The sequence below is a fragment of the Vespula vulgaris genome, chromosome 23 (genome assembly GCF_905475345.1).
Source record: "Vespula vulgaris chromosome 23, iyVesVulg1.1, whole genome shotgun sequence".
Classification (NCBI taxonomy): domain Eukaryota; kingdom Metazoa; phylum Arthropoda; class Insecta; order Hymenoptera; family Vespidae; genus Vespula; species Vespula vulgaris.
In genome coordinates, this window is record NC_066608.1 from 1,253,956 (window position 1) to 1,271,107 (window position 17,152).

General features: G+C 32.9%; 1 protein-coding gene across 7 annotated transcripts in view; it reads right to left on the bottom strand.

Moving 5' to 3' along the window:
* Window positions 1-627: 627 nt before the first annotated feature.
* Window positions 628-17,152, bottom strand: part of LOC127071721 (uncharacterized) — a 61,509-nt gene continuing 44,984 nt past the window's right edge. For all 7 annotated transcript variants that reach the window (XM_051011298.1, XM_051011294.1, XM_051011297.1 and 4 more), the window contains 3 exons: window positions 4,894-5,049; window positions 3,367-3,700; window positions 628-2,636 (listed from right to left, as the gene is read on the bottom strand). In XM_051011298.1, coding sequence (XP_050867255.1) covers window positions 2,482-2,636; window positions 3,367-3,700; window positions 4,894-5,049 — 645 coding nt within the window. In that variant the 3' untranslated portion in view covers window positions 628-2,481. The remainder of the gene's footprint in view (window positions 2,637-3,366; window positions 3,701-4,893; window positions 5,050-17,152) is intronic.

A 17,152-nucleotide genomic window follows, 5' to 3' on the forward strand; every position in this document is an offset into this window, starting at 1 on the left:
GCACGAAGTGATTCGTGAAAAAGAGAAAACGAAACAAAATATAACAAAACAAAACGAGACGAAACGAAAATAAAAAAAAAAAAAATAAAGTAAAAAACAAATCGTACGTTAATTGGATAAATAATTTTTAATGGAAAACATCGTAATACCAAAGGTACCATTACCTGAAATTTCATTCGGAAAGCGTTAAAGCAGTATGACTATACGAAATTGTTTGCTGAGAATTAATTTCACATGTAGACCGTAGGATTAATCTGCGAAGGTAAATAGGATTAAATGTTGACCCTGATACGCTGGATACGTTTTCCGCAATGTTCGCAATAATCGAGCATCGTCGCCAAGCCTGATCGTAATCGTCTTCGGTGTGTTCATCCTAATCCTTATTATCAAAGGATTATGACAGACCGAGTATAAAACGAATGAATTCTCGGAATTATATTATACTATTCAACATTCGTAATCATATTTTATTCGCATATTCTTCATAAAATTATTTAATAACGTTTAATACTTACTTACCTGTCTGTTTTTTCTTCTTTTTCTTAGATTATCAGTACGACATTATCAGTAATTACATATATTTCACGATCATCGATTATTTTCTGGATGAAATTAATTTTTACAATATCGAGATTGTTACATAGTTTATATACATATATATCAGTGAACACATTATACATAGACATAGGTCAATTTTGTTGTTGTGTTGTTGCTGTTGATGTTTTTGTTCAGCAGTGGTTTTAAAAACGATCATGCTTTTTCGTCGAAAGGACTATGGCTATCTAGGATGTTTTTTTTGGGGTTTTTTTTTTTTCTTTTCTTTTCTTTTCTTTTCCATTCAAAGGATATACATAGGTAAGAATAATTGTCACCAATGGAAGATAATAAATAAATGTTAATTACCATGTATCAATGGAATATCTATGTCATATCGGACGATCTAGATTCTAAAATATGAGGGAAGATTTTCAATGAGGTAGAAAATTATGATTCGCTTCTGCCGCGATATACCTTCAATTACTGGATTAATTAAAACGCATTCAAGACGTCGCGCCGGGTAGCGTGGAATTTAATAAAGTGCCCAGCTAACTGCGAAAAATCGTGCTGCGAAGCGCGTGACTGTTCTGACATAAAGTAATGCATTATACAATACTTTCGTATTAGACGCGCATGGAGGGAACGGTGGAACACCACGGTTGGAAAGGAAAAAAAAAAAAGAGAGAGAGAGTGAGAGAGAAGAAAAAAAAGAAAGAAGAAGAAAAAAAAGGGATAACCAAAAAAAGTAAGGGAAAAAAGAAATGAAATTTCTTCATCCAGATCCCTCCCTCTGTCAGCTCCGAAAAAAAAATTACGAAAAGAAAAAAAGAAAAAGAGAAAAAAGAAAAGTAAAAAACAAGAAATGAAAAATTTCCACCAGAGCTTTTTTCTAACTAGGGTATTTTAAAGCCCTTAACAATAGGGTTGCCTCGACGTCGACGTATCGTTTCTCGTTTGCATCTCGTTCGACGAGGGTTTTCAGGGATCGAGTGTAAGGGGTGTGAGGGATGAAGGGACGACAAAAATGGCGGAAAGTTTAGTATCGTCGAGACGGCGAATTGTAACGCGTGTCAAAAGTTATAACCACGTAACTTCACTATGAGAGAGAGTGAAGTTTTCCCTTAATAATGGCGTCGGAAGTTTTCGATATTGTATTAGGCTACATATACACACGCATATAAACACGTATATGAGAGAAACGATATACATACTCTTGTGAAATTCGAAACGTATCCTTTGAGTTAACTTCATAGCGAATTTCCCTAAGTTCTCATCTTAGACTGTCCTTGCAAACGGATTGATTCGTAAGAGATTCTATTTTTTTTTATTTTTCTGTTTTTTTCTTTCCTTTCTTCCCTCTTTTTTTTTCTTTTTTTTTCTATTGCATCATTAAACGATTTTCTTTTTATTAATCGTTCGTAAGAAATCAATAATCCCGATGAATACTTTGATGTGTTCCCTTTAAGAGTTAAATTTCAGAAAGAATTAGTTAATACAAGTTTGATAATGAGTTTTGTTTTAGAATTAGAATTTCATTTTGTCATAGTTTTAAGGATTGCATCTGTACGTGATTTTTTTCTTTCTCTTGATTATATCATCCGTAAGAAATTAACGATTTCGATGAATCGTTTAACGAGTTAACATTACGACGAATTTTCAAAGCTTATTAGAATATTTTGTTTTGTAAGAGTCTTCGAATCGAATTAGATTATTCTAATGTTACAGAGATATCTTATTTCAATTAAACAAATTATAATCTCGTTTTTAAACATTTCTTTTTTATCCTTTGATAACTCTTGAGAAATAATAATTTTTTTCTCATTAATCATTTCAATGATAAAACGATCGTTTTTATAACGTCGATGATCACCGATTATAGATAATATTTGATAAAACTTACGTCGATAAAAGATATTAGAAAGACTGAGATAAAGAAATTGGCAGTCACGTTGTTAATAAGTAAGTTTTCGGAAAGATCAATTCGAAAGCTCCGAGAGAAAAAAATATTAGAAAGTAAAAATAGCCAACGTTGTTTCTTGTGTTAGATGTAGAACTTCTTCGATCGCCACTATCGTGCATCGCTGCTGGATTTTCTTCCTCTGTAATTAAACAAATTAAATCGTTTAATCTATTATGAAATATAAATCTCACGAACGTATCTAATGTTTTTTATCTACGTCGATTTATTATAAAAAGAAACTTGACTTCCGATAAATTTTTTCACGATCACGTTCGATATACCGTATTATACGGAAGCGGATTAAATATCGTCGAATTTTTTTTTTTTTGTTGTAGTCGTTCTTCTTCTTCTCTTTTTTTTTATTTTTTTTTATTTCTTACCGAAATACAGATAGTATAGATATAAAATTGATATCTTGTGGTGCCATGAGTCTCGGTTTGATTCCATTTCTCGTTTGTATGCACTACGCCGAGTTTTTCCATTATCTTTCCATTTCGATGAACTTCTGTTTTCAATTTCTTTTATTCTCTCACGGTACATAAACGTATTATAAAGTATACGACAAATACAGAGTGGCTCGAAATTGTCTAAATTTAAAAAATATTTTTTTTCCTTTTTTTTTTCTCAAAAAGATAATAGATCGATTTCTGTTTCTTTCCTTTTTTTTTTGAATCTTCTTTAATTTCATCGTTCAAATGGTAAAACTAACAAATCTAATTTAAAAGAATTTTATGAAAAAATAGTAGTTATTTTTACATTATTAATCAAAATTTTTTTCCCTCTTTTGTTCCCCATAATTTTTTACGATCTTGTTTCATAAAAGTAACAATAATAATAATATTAATAATAGTAATAATTGTTCGACTGACCTTCGATGACGTGTATTCTGATGTAAGTAGGCCTTGCATTGCTCGGTAAGCAAGTATAATTAGCACCGTGGGATAATCTAACGTTACCTACGAGAAGTACAGATCCATTTTTCGTAGCTTCGATCTTAACCCCAGGCTCGTCATCGTAATTGATCATACGATCGTCGCGATACCAGAATATGAAACTCGGTGTTTCTGCGAACGCCATCAATCGACATTCCAAACGTAAGTTCGAGCCTTGTTTGACGTGTAAATCTGGACTTCCTGGTATAACGGAGTAGGCATTGGTAATGTTCAGACGTATCAATCGCTGTCTCACTGGTTCCGTTTGTATCTTAAAAATTTAAATGAAAAAAAAAAAAAAGAAAAAAAAAATACAACGATTACGATAAATTCGTAATAGTAGAGAGTTCACTTTTTATATAAGAAAGATCAAGAAAAAAGTTCCCAAAATAATTTAAAAAAATCGATAATTCATAAGCTTAATTAATGATCAAGCAATGTAGACAACAAAAATTTTAGCTTTACGATATGGAAAGAAAATAATCGTAAAAGTAGGTTTCGAAATGAATTAATTTCCATTGTCATGAATCATTTAAAGATATTTGTTCGATCCTGCAGTTTTCTTCAAGGGAATACGTTTAAGTCGCGTCTTATAAAGTATTAAATGTATTCTGTTTCAGATTTAGAAGTGAGAGAAAGAGAAAAGAAATAAAGAAAATCTCTAGAGATAGAGAGATTTAGATTAGGTTATTCTATTGTCGGAGCTTTTCAGGAAGTATAGTAGTTATTGTCCGGTTGTAGTTCTCTCTACTACGTGTATTCTATCTACATAGTATTGGTATTATACTATCGCCTAGTATTCTATGAGCGTGACCGGTCATAGCTACTGTTTGTCCAAGATAAACCTCTACTACTGTCGACCGTACGATCCATCACCATCGCCATTGGTATGCTATCTTATGAGATTAATATAAACGTATTGTGTTCGCGGATCAGACATATTGGAATATATCCCGTGAAACGAGGTCGTCTCTTTGAGATTGGATTAGAACTCATTGATAAATGACAGTATAGAAGAGTCAAGTCATAACTAAATAACATCCTCAACTACGTATATTACATGAAATAATATATATCGTTAATAACTTTTCAAAATAGCTATGTATAAATCATGGTAAAACAAACGATATGGTTATATAGAAATTGATAAATTTTGATCTTTTTATTATTTATGATAATATTAAAGATAACGTGTTAATATAGGCAACTATTCTATCTTCAACGATAATCGTGTTCCCTAGGAGGTACTTACACATATTTGATGTTAAGAAACTTTATCGAGCTCCTTAATATAGGCAATATGTTCGTAGATAGATATCTAGACCAAAGAACGTTCGTGTAGAAGAGGTTGCCTGTATTAAGGCGCTTCCCTCGAACTGATTTATAGATAGCTCGTTTATATATATTATTACATTACCATTAAGTAGATATTTATAGTAAGAAATTAATAAGAAATTATCTCACGTGACACTCGTAGATACCAGCGTCCTCTTGTTTAACGTTTTTAATCAATAAATTCCAATTAGGTTTATCCTGTAAAACGATAAATCTCGTGTCTATGGAATACGTGAGTTTTCCTAATGTCAAAAGTTGTTTGTCCTTTCGTCTTATCCATGTTATCTGAAATGAGAAAGTTATAAGATAAAAAATCGAAAGGGAAATTTCTTTTCTTTTTCCTTTTCTTTCTTTTCATTTTTCTCTCCTCTCTATGCTCATCCCATTTATCTCAACTCTTTGAACGAATTGGCAAATCATTGGGTCGATTTATTCGAGGAAGTGCGAAGTATCGAATCTCGTAGTCGATGCGACGTACAAATGTATCGATAGAGAGATAGATAGAGAGAAAGAGAAAGAAAGAAAAAGAGAAAGGGAAAGAGAGAGAGAGAGAGAGAGAGAGACAGAGAGGATAACGTAACCACAAGTTGCTCCTCACTCGTTTTACCATTATAAATCGAATCACCCATGTGGTTGAGTAAATTCTATTTATCAACGTTCGACGAAGTCGAATCGGTAGAAGAAACAATGAGAAGACAAGCTTGTTGAAAATTCAATCGGTTAAAATGTAAAGCACACGCCACTAATAATTTGAATTAGACGCACAGATCATATATATATATATATATAGTAGCAAATTAGCCTTTATTTCTGTGGAAAGAGCATTCACATTATTAGTTTCTTCGTAACGAGGAAAGACAAAACATCAAACAAAATTTTTCTTTTTTTTCTCTGTCTTTTTTTTTTTACAACGTATCTCCGTTAAGGAATGAACTCTCTCGCATATTATACTTTCTATATATATATATGTATGTATGTATGTAAATATATAGGTGTACATATATGATAATAAGTCTTTCTCTCTTTCTTTCTCTCTATTCTGTATTAATATTTAAACTACGTAATAATGCTTCTTTAATTAACAACGATGAATATTAAAACAAAAAAAGGAAGCTTTAACATGTTAAAAGATCTAGTTCTAGTTCTTTCCTTTTCTTTTCATTTCTTCTTTTTTTTCTGCTTTTCTTCCTCTATACTCGGTGAATTTACGGGAGCGTCTAATTGAAGATCGGAAATTAAAATGAGCTTTTAAAGCGTTGGTTTGCGTGTGCTCAAATTGCTAGTTGCAAAAAACAAAAAAAAAAAGAAAAGAAAGGAGAAACAAAAAAAGAAAAGAAAATAAAAGAAACCAAAAAAAAATAGAAACTTCGACGATAATTCAACCTGCGTTTCTTTATTACGACGAGTACGCATGCATTCTCGATTTTGCAACGAACGATATTAAAAACTTGTCAAACAATATTTTGGAAGGTACGAAACTATTCATTGTTATAGTTTACAAAAGACTTTCTTTGTTTTTTCAACTTTTCGATATATACATATGTAAAAAGACAGAGAGAGAGAGAGAGAGAGAGAGAGAGAGAGAGAGAGAGAGAGAGAGAGAGAGAGAGAGAGAGAGAGAGAGAGAGAGAGAGAGAGAGAGAGAGAAAGAAAATCAGAAAAAAAGAATGATTTCTCATTCGATCAATTTTTTGTTTATTTTTCTTTTCTCCTTTTTTTCAAATCTCGTTTCTGATACGATTTCATCGAGTAAGCTAGAGAGAGAGGGGGGGAGAGAGAGAGAGAGAGAGAGAGACAGAGAGAGAGAAACATTCGATTTCTCGTTAGAGAACGTTTCTACCATACTAACGCTATGACTAGTTCAGAAATTTATTGCTCCTGAAATGGACGGCTATTTGCGAACGCCTCCTGTTACCATAGCCGTCCCTTTAATTACTGCTAGGTCCTCTCTATGCACCTGCCCATATACATAAAAGCTATGTGTATGAGCCGCCGTTAGGTATATATAAACCGTTTATTAAAGGCGTACGCGCGTTAAATGAACATTATTGTTTATCCATTAAATTGTTGTGGTTGCTACGAAAACCGTAAAGAGATCCGATTTGATAAAAAAAAAAAAAAGAAAGAAAAGAAATATATGTGCTTGTATAAAAAAAATATATGTATGCATATACATATGTATGTGTATAAAGAGATAACAAATATTTCGAATTCCCATTTGATTCCTTGATAATCACGTATACTATGGGGATATTGACTATCTCTCTCGCTCACTTTCTCTATCTCTCTATCTCTCTCTCTCTCTCTCTTTCCCTTTGTGTACAATCTGTAAATACAAAAATAAACAGATATTAATGGAGAACAGAAATTCGATGGAACGATGTTTGCGTTAAAATGGGTAGTAGATCTTCTTGTTGTCCTCCGTGTGTAACGTAAACTGATTATATCAGCTGAAATTTCTCTATCTCATTCTCTCTTATTCTCTCTCTTTGTGTTCGGATAATGTAACGAGAGAGAGAGAGAGAGAGGGAGAGAGAGAAAGGCTAATATACTATTCAGGACTAATTGAAACGTTAAAAGTGTCATTACAGTGGAAAACGAGCTTTCAGAAAAACGACGTTAAACGCTCGACATTTTCCAATCGACGACTGGACATAGCGATTAATTTAGCTTTCGTTAACGAATTCCATTGTGACGTATGCTTTTTGGCGCGGTGAGTTTCTTTGAAGAAGGGGTAGAAAGAAAGGAAAAAATGGAAAAAATAAGAGGACAAAGAAAGAGCCCTAAAAAAAAGAAGAGCAAAGAAAAGGGGAGAAAAAGGAATAAGAAAAAGAATCAAATGAAATAAAAAAAAAAAATAAATTATACGAACTTTTCGCGAACGCGAGGATAGAAGGTTCGAAGGACGAAAAATAGGTTATCATGCACTTCTTAACGGTTAACCGTTGAGTGCAATAAAAGGAAATGAAAAAAAATGTCGCTGGAGGGATGAAAAAGCAGTCGTAGTAGCAAAAGAAGAAGAAAAAGAAGAAGAAGAGGAGGAAGAAGAAGATGAAGAAGAAGAAGAAGAAGAAGACGAAGAAGAAAAGGGGATGAAGAAAGAAGGGTGACGTTGGTTGAAAGGGGAGGAAGAGGGTTAGGGAAAGGGAGAGGGTTGGGAAAAGGGCCGGAGGGCTGAAGGGGGGTAAAGTGAGGGCGACACGCACCATGAATAAAAGATGACGATGCTTCGTATGACTCTTTGCGTGTCCATGGTGTCACTGGCATATTGATTGCCTTCTTTGGTGCTATGCTGTGCTGTGCCGTGCTGTGCTATGCTGTGCTATTCTGTGCTGTTCTGTTCTGTTCTGTTCTGCTTTATTCTGTTCTGTTCTGTGCTTTTCAACGTTGCAACTTGCAAGGAAGCAACCAAGCGCGACAAGTATACGTCTGCTTAGAATGTGAGACTATTATCTACAATACTTCGTACCCTTATGCGAAGCCCTTGGCTTGTACGTATGTGTGTATTTATGTGTACGACTGTGTAGTTTTCACAGCTTCAACTATACCATCGGGTTCAATACTTGACTTTACGATCGACCATTTTTTATGATCCTTTCGTTTAGCTAACGTATGTATGTATTTGTCTATCTATCTATCTATCTATCTATCTATCTATCTATCTATCTATCTATCTATCTATCTATGTATATATGTATTTATGTATACGCCTCCATGTGTGTATGTGGGTGTATGTACTTTGACGCTTCTTTTCGTGCCAAAAGAGAATATTATAGAGAGAGAGAGAGAGAGAGAGAGAGAGAGAGAGAGAGAGAGAGAGAGAGAGAGAGAGAAAGAGAGATTCTCGAGGAAAAACAACGAAAAAAGAAAAAATTGTGAGAGACACGTGAAAGAGTAAAGCGCCGAAGGTAAATATCGTTGATATGGGGGAACGGGGTGTAAGTGGGATAGGAAAAAAGCAAAATAAAGAAATAAAATAAAAACAAACGTACGCCAGAGAATTTTTATTATTGCGCCCGCGTGGTAAAGCGTTTGTTTGTTACTCTACTTTTTTTCTCTTTCTTCTTTTTTTTTTAATTTCGTCAATTTATCCTTCTCTTTTTAAAATGTTCACATAGATATTATTTAGATCGGTGTTCTCACCGATGAACATTGTTAACGAATTATATCGATAAATTTGTAGGACGTTTAAACTCTCGCCGACAGAGAAATTACGTAGAGTAAATTAAAGCGCGAGTATTTCTGTGGCGAATTGCACGGTGGTATTGACTCGGTGTATGACGTTAATTACAGAACCCGATTGGGTACGGCCTTGGTGCCGAGCATGTCATTCTCATCCCGTAAATGATAAAACTGTCAATCATTCCGCGAAACAAATCGCGTTCGGGTACGGTAACGTCGCTACAACGAGTTAATCAATTTTGAGAGTTTCCACGTGTCGTTTCGAGTTAACCGTTCGTGCGTTCTGCTCACTTTAATTCGATCTACAAAAAAGAAAAAAGGAAAAAAAAAAGAAAAAAAAGGGAAAGAAAAAAGGAGGAGAAAAAAATTGTTCAATTTACAGGTGATATAAAAGAGACCACGTATGTATTCGACTCACCCGCGTCTATCGTACAGTACAAAATTCTTCTATTTCTAGAGAGATATTTTTATTTATCGATTTTATAGATCTAACTACGGTCTCTCACTTTTGTCTAGGGATTTTCATTTTGAAATGAGTTGACAGGGCTTCCGTGGAATATAATTTTCAATAACTTCTTTTTTCCTCCATTTATCTTTTTTCATTTTTTCCCTGACAATATATGATACAGAAAATAAATCACGATTCTTTTCACAAACACATATATATATATACATATATATATATACAAACTCGATAATATTTCAACGAGTAGATATATCCATATACATCTATATACAATGACAAAACTCTATTCCACAATACTCATTTATTAATTTGCATAGATATCTATTCTATTTAAGTTCAACGTATAACAACATTGTACTCGTTCATTATAATTCATCTATCTATTTCTCTCTCTCTCTCTCTCTCTCTCTCTCTCTCTCTCTCTCTCTCTCTCTCTCATTCTCTTCCTCTCTGTTTTTACGTTTCGTATGATACTTAAGAAAAAAAGAAAAAGGTCACCACAATATATCGATTCTTCTTCCTGGTCTCAATACTTTCGTCGTTTCGCTTTTAATAGCTTTTCGAACGATTAACTTTCCGTCCTTCTCTACGTTTATCTCAGCATTGCATTTTTCTCTACTTCTCTCTCTATCTCTCTCTCTCTTCTTCACGTTACAATCGATATGGTAAACTTTATCGACTTTGGATATTTCCCTTTTTATAACCATTTTACGAGGACCGAACATAAAATGTTCGGTAAGACTTATCGAATAGAAGCAAAGAAAAATGTCGTCAGATATCTTATTGTAATTTACGAGGACATAAATATATTTTACCTTTTTATTACTCTACTTTACGTTTACCAGACTCGACGAGTGGTACTGACCCCTTACTTCCAACATCTCAGCCCCATCATACCGCCCCCAGTCCCGCCCAGTTCCGCCCCTAAAACGTCGTCGAAAGATATCGTTCTACCTTTTCTTTTTTATTTATTTCTCACGGATAAATTTATCCGAAAAAAAGGAAAATAAAAGAAAAATCAAAGAAAGAAGTTTCATTCGTGCTACAATGTGTAATCGTGTCGTCTTGTCGTGTCACGGTTATGTCGTGTCTTGTCGTGTCCTATCGTGTTCCCTATTTTAGATGGGGGTTTTAGGCTAAGCAACAGTTTTTAGAAATCGTCGATAGATACGTTACGTGGAGTACACTGATCGTTGGTTAATTCGACGTGGCTGATCAAGTGGGTGAACTAGGTACACGAGTACCGTGTTACGAGTACACGAGTAACACGACAGCTAGCCATGTGTCAGGGCTTTGATTATCAAACGAACGACGCGTCCGCGTGCGAAACCGCATTTAACTTGATTCGACCGAACGATCGATCGATCACTCGATCGATCGACCGGTCGATCGATTGAGTGATCGATCGATCGTTGGTTCGTTAGTCAGTTAGATAGATCGTTCGTTCGTTCGTTCGTTCGTTCGAACGATCCACATTCTGAACTATCAACATTTTCTCTTCTCGTTACTACAAACGTGAAACAATTGGTTGGTTCGGTTACAGAAAATTAATCAATTTTTAGTTTGAACTTCAAAGTCACCTGATCGAGAGATAACCCTGTAATTTTCTTACGATTATTAGTTAGATTATAGTAATCTATTTTATGACGCTATAAAAACGATATATTCTTTTTCAGGTAGAAAATTGTATGTACAATTCCTGATGAATTTTCTGTTGAATTTTAAAATCGTCCGATCTCCATATTACTATGAAACTTTTTTATTAATTTAGATTAATCTATTCCTGTATAATGCTATAGAAACATTGCATATTTTCAGTCAGAAAATTGTAATATTTCAACCAAATTTTCTATTGTATTTCGAAATCATAGACTGTTCTAAAATAATCCTATAAAATTTATATGTGGAGATTGGTCGAATATAACAATGCAAATGCTTCATCTCTTACGTACTATATTGTCTTAAAATGTTCAAGTATGAAATTCGAAGTTAGCTAGATACGAACGAAAGGTATTAAACGATTTTCACGGTTAATCGTCGAAGATTAATTTTCCGAGTAGTTTCTCCCGACGTAAATTGCTAGCCAAGCAGTCTTCCCATGCCTGTAAAACCACGAAGCACTCTCGAGTGTAACTGCTAGTTGTAAAGTAGGCGTTATTCTCCTTGTAATTTCCATTCGACCGATTCGTCGACCACTAGCACACTAGATACTACTAATGTCTTTCGTTATGAATAATAGTACTAAACTATTGCAAGAGTTATTATTATTATTATTATTATTATTATTATTATTATTATTTAACATTTAATACTTTATTATTTTTCTTTTTATTTTTTATTTTTTTATTTACAGTTTTATTTTTTTTATAATAGAAACGTTTTTTTACAATGACGTTTATCAAATTGATCGTTCGAAATATTTCATGAATTTTACTTCAATGAAAAATTTCATTGAACCATTTTCTTTCGATACTTTCATCCTTTTCAAAGATCCATCGGATTCAAGCTATACAAAATATAAAAAAAAAAGATGTTCCTTTGTAATTTTTCAAACGTCAACTATTGCAGAATGTACTTATGTTACATTCGTACGAACAGATGACATTTTGATATATTTCTAACTGCAAATTATAATGGGGTATAAATTGGATCATAGTCGTGGTATTAGTCTCATCAAACGTGAATGCTACTCCGGCTTTGACACGTCGTATATGTATATATATACACATACATGTATACATACATATATATATATATATATATATATATACATGCATGCATACGTATATATTATATATACACATACATACACACACACATATATATATATATGCTATATAATGAAAGTGCTTATATACATTAGCTTCATATACTTGTATTAATTCCATATATGTATATGTATCCGTTAATATCTCTATATGTATAGCCCTAATATGTAGATATCTCTAAATCAATCTGAGAAGGAGTCAAGCGTAGATCCAAGGAAAACATCGTCGCGTCATACACGAATCGATACACGCTGGTATAAACCCATGGGTTTAGGTATATATAAGCGTTATGTACATCTAGTTATACATAGTACATCGAATACGTTCGAATACGATGAAACCAGGAGATATTACTTATACGTTAACTTCTTCGATGAAATCGAATTTACACGGGAGAACTCGATCGATCCGATCGTCGTGATTAATGACATGTGAAACATATTCAAGGACGATTGAATTCTAATTGATTCGTTTCATTCTTTATTCAATTAAATCCATTCATACGTCGATCTTTTTTTCATTTATAAATTCATGATCGACACGTCTTCTCGAATGTCATATTTATCAAAAGTTACTACAAGTTACCAGAATTTTTCAAGATTTATGATGTCACAAAATGGACAAGTACATTTCAATTAATCGTATATTACGTTCCTCAGCTTTATCTTTTGTAAATTATTTTTCTCTTCTCTTCTTTTTTTTGTTTCTTTTTTTCTGGCATTGGTTTTAAAAAATATATCAAAGTATGTTTATTTTTTCTTTTTTTTTCTTTCCTTGTCGTTCGAGTAAGAGAATCTATAAAGAGCTCAAGTTCTGCAACTTATGCATCTTATCGTAATTAAAGACCTGTTCATATTTATCGTAAATATTGTGCAATGTAAATTTTATTTCGAGATAGATGTTGATTTACGAATTGAAACAAATAATATAATACAGAGAGATCTTATTTTAAATGGAACAGAATATAAATAGGGATTTATTGTAACACGAAATGTGACTCTCAGGTCGTATTTATATCGTAGGTACAATGATATTAAAATACATTGAGAACATCGTTGTCAGTAGAAAAAAGTGTTTGCCATTGAGATGTCAGTAACCATATATGTATATACATATATGTGTATATATATCTATATATATATATGCATTTTGTGGAGGGACAGTTAAGTGGGCTATTTCCGTAAGCTCGTTTCTACGTCTATTGTTTTGGTTCCATTTACCACTCTCGACTAACGTTTACCCTCTCATTGAAACGAGCCCCATCAAGACAACTGTCGACGATCTGTCATCGACAAAAAAGAAAAAAAAAAAAGAAAGAAAAAAAGAGAAAGAGAAACGAATGGATCGATAGATCGATCGAAAATGTTCACTCGAATTATATCTTTCAATTAAGTATACATTATTAACCTTTCAGTCTACGTCTTTGTTATCGATAATTAAAAAAAAAAGGAAAAAGTATATAAAATATATGTAAAAATTATCGAAAGAAGAAAAACATAAATAAATAAAAAAGAATTTCCATTAATAATTACAACTTAAACATTATTATTATTATTGTTATTTTTATTATTCATTTGAAATTTATATTAATTAATTGATTGATTGATTTATATTGTACAAATAAAAAATGAAAATAGTTATGTGCGAGAGAATATAAAGTTAAACAAAATTTTTCATATCTTCCCTTTATAAAATTTTCAAATAAATATTGCATATACGGAATAATAAGAATGAATTGCCTTTTTCCTGTCGTTCGATCGAATTCCGGATATCGTTTGCAGCCCATGTTTCATTCGTATCTTTCGGGATGGTAAATACGTTGAAATTCGTTATAGTATGGAAAACGTATAGTACATACTGTAAAAATCCACCATTCCAATGTTTAACTTTTGCATCAGAGTTATCGAGAATATATATATATATATATATATATATATATATATATATATATATACACATATAGACATGTATATGTCTATATGTTGATATATATCTATATATATATATATACATATTATATAGATATCCGATCTCGAAATCGAATCGACAGATTTCCGTAGCACGGAAATGCTGCTAAGCTTTATTTCCATCTTTCGATTCGATGGCCTCTCGTCGTTTTTTACGATCCTCGTTTTTCTCTTCTTTCTAATGGATGAATCGAGTTTCAGCGAGAAGACACGACTGTGAAATAAGCTCGTCTTTTAATGTCTGTCTCGAGAAAAAGAAAGAGAAATAAAAAAGGGAGAGAGAGAGAGAGAGAGAGAGAGAGAGAGAGAGAGAGAGGATAGACACTATACGTAAATTATGTATTTACGTACAGAGATTTATTATTAAACTATAGCGTAATTAAAAGGTAAGCGATTTTCTTTGAAACTGATTATCAAAGAAATGACTCGAAAATAAAGACAAAATAAATAAATAAAAAGAAAATGACGATATAGAAAAAGAAACAGAAAGTACATTTATTTATTCATTATGTTGATCGATAAATAATGTAAAAGAATTTTCAGTGAAAGATATCAATGTATTATTTCTTTAATATATTTAAAATTTTTCATAAAAAATATATTACATTTTTCTTTATAAATAACTTTCTTTCCTTTTCTCTTTCTCTCTGTTTTTTTTTCTATATATAAATTTATATATAAGATATCAAATATTCTCAATAAAAAATACTATAGCTTTAGTTGGTCAGACATAAAACACCGGGCATTGTTTAATAACAAATACTATAGTTTCATATTTATTTACATATAAGATATCAAGAAATATTTTTAATAAGAAAAATACTATATAGTATAGTATTTACAGATATATGTATACTCAATGGCTAATCCAAAAATACATACATACATACATACATACATACATACATATAGAATTATATATTAAATCATAGATAGCGTAATTAAAAAATGTCGCTTTTCTTTGTTAGAAAGGCGATCGACGAAAAGGACTCGAGACGAATTCGCGCGATTAGCCAGCGAGTGCTGAACTTCGCACAGGAATTGGGTCGTACAAACATTTAATCTCCTTTTCCTTCTCGACGTGTTCGACCGTAATCCGATACGACCGTGCGTTTATTTGGAGCTTGACGAGTTCTCCAAGAGAGAAGAGAGAAATAAAAAGATAGAAAGAGAAAGATAGAAAAAGAAAAAGAGATAGAGATAGAGACAGAGACTGAGAGAAAGAGAGAGAAAACTCCAAGAGAAATCTTTTCGGCCAATTCGAATCCATAGTTCAACAAAGATGGTGGCACTGTCACGATAATTCCTTTTCCCTCCTCTTTTCCTCATCTCTTTCTCTTCTTCTTTACCTTATGGTGTAATTAACTCCTGTCAGATGCACGTGCGTTCCAAAGCAACTCAGGAATAGGAAGTTCCAGTAGAGAAGCGAGAGAAAGAGAAGAGAAGGGAAATAAAGGGAAGGGAAGCGAAGGGAAGAGAAGAGAGGAGAGAAGAGAATGAATAGGAGAGGGGTAGGTAGATAGATAGAGATAGGTAGGGGAGTGCAACCTCAAACCAATCTCTTTGTTATACCCATTGAAACACATCTCGCGATCGATCTCAAAAAGATTCTCTTCCCTGTTCCAAAACGATCTCACGCGTCAAACAAAACAATTTTGTTCTTGTTCTTTTTCCTGGATTTCATCATTCGTTCGTTGAAAAGAGTTTCTAAGGGTTTTACGATGTAAAAAAAAAAAAAGGAAATAAAAAAGAATTAGTTCGAAAGAGGGTAATTGATTTTTTTCAAATCTGTCGGGAATTTTTCGATCATGCTACATATATACGTTTACTGTAATATCAGTGTATAAAGGAAAGAGTCATTAAATCAGTCATGAAAAAATCATTTCCAATTATTGCGATCTGCAGCATCGATTTTTAAAATCATTTAGGATCATTTGACCTACACGTGGTATTAACATTATGATATATAGTATATGTGTATATAAAACATATATTATAGTATTCTTATTAATATATATATATATATATATATATATATATATATATTATATATACATATTTAGATATATCTTTGTATATGAATGAGTCATTAAAAAATCATTTGCAATCCCGAGGCGATCGATAACAGCCGTTCGGCTATTAATCACCAAGTTGACTTATCCTGCGTAAGAGATGTTGGAAAGCGCGGAAATCAATTCTACACATCTTCCTTGTCAGTGGTAATGGTCACCAACAGGAGGATCAAAGCTACACACGTATGTACATACACTTACATAGCGAGATATAGGTATACATACACATATATATACACATGTATATATACACAGGTTTACAGGAGAGCTTAAAGGACAAAGGAAATGCAATTCTCTCGTGCAATTTCCCTCGCGGCGGTGGTGGCAGCGGCAGCGATGGTGGTGACGACGGCAGGATGGACGGAGGGTGGATGGGTGATCGTAGGGTGGCTAGGGGTCGAACGAAGCACATTGAAATTGACCGCTTCAAAGAGAAACGAAAGCCAACGAACGAACGACCATCGTCCAACAACCACGAGGACGAACTTATTTCCATGGGAGAAAGGATTCAAATAAGTTAAGAGGAAGAGAGAGAGAGAGAGAGGAAGAGAGAGAGAGAGAGAATTTAACGCACGTATATCATGGTTTAACCTTTGAAACTCCAGGAACAATCGAACATTCGTAATGTACGATCGAATGAACAAGGAGAGAAACAATTTCTATAACTTATACATTCTCTCCTTTTCTTTTTACTCGTTTAACTTTGTTTCTTTTTAGAATATTCATTTTATTAAATGGACTATTTATTAAATGGACTATTATTCCCTATCTCTTTTTTCCTTCTTTTTTTATTCTTCTTTTTTCTTTCATATTTCTTTGATACTCTGATAATTCTTTCTCTTTGATAATTTTTTTCTACGCGATTTCCTTGATGATTTCGCTCGGGTATGCGATTATTGCGAACAATTTTTTTTTTTATTCTATCTATCTTTC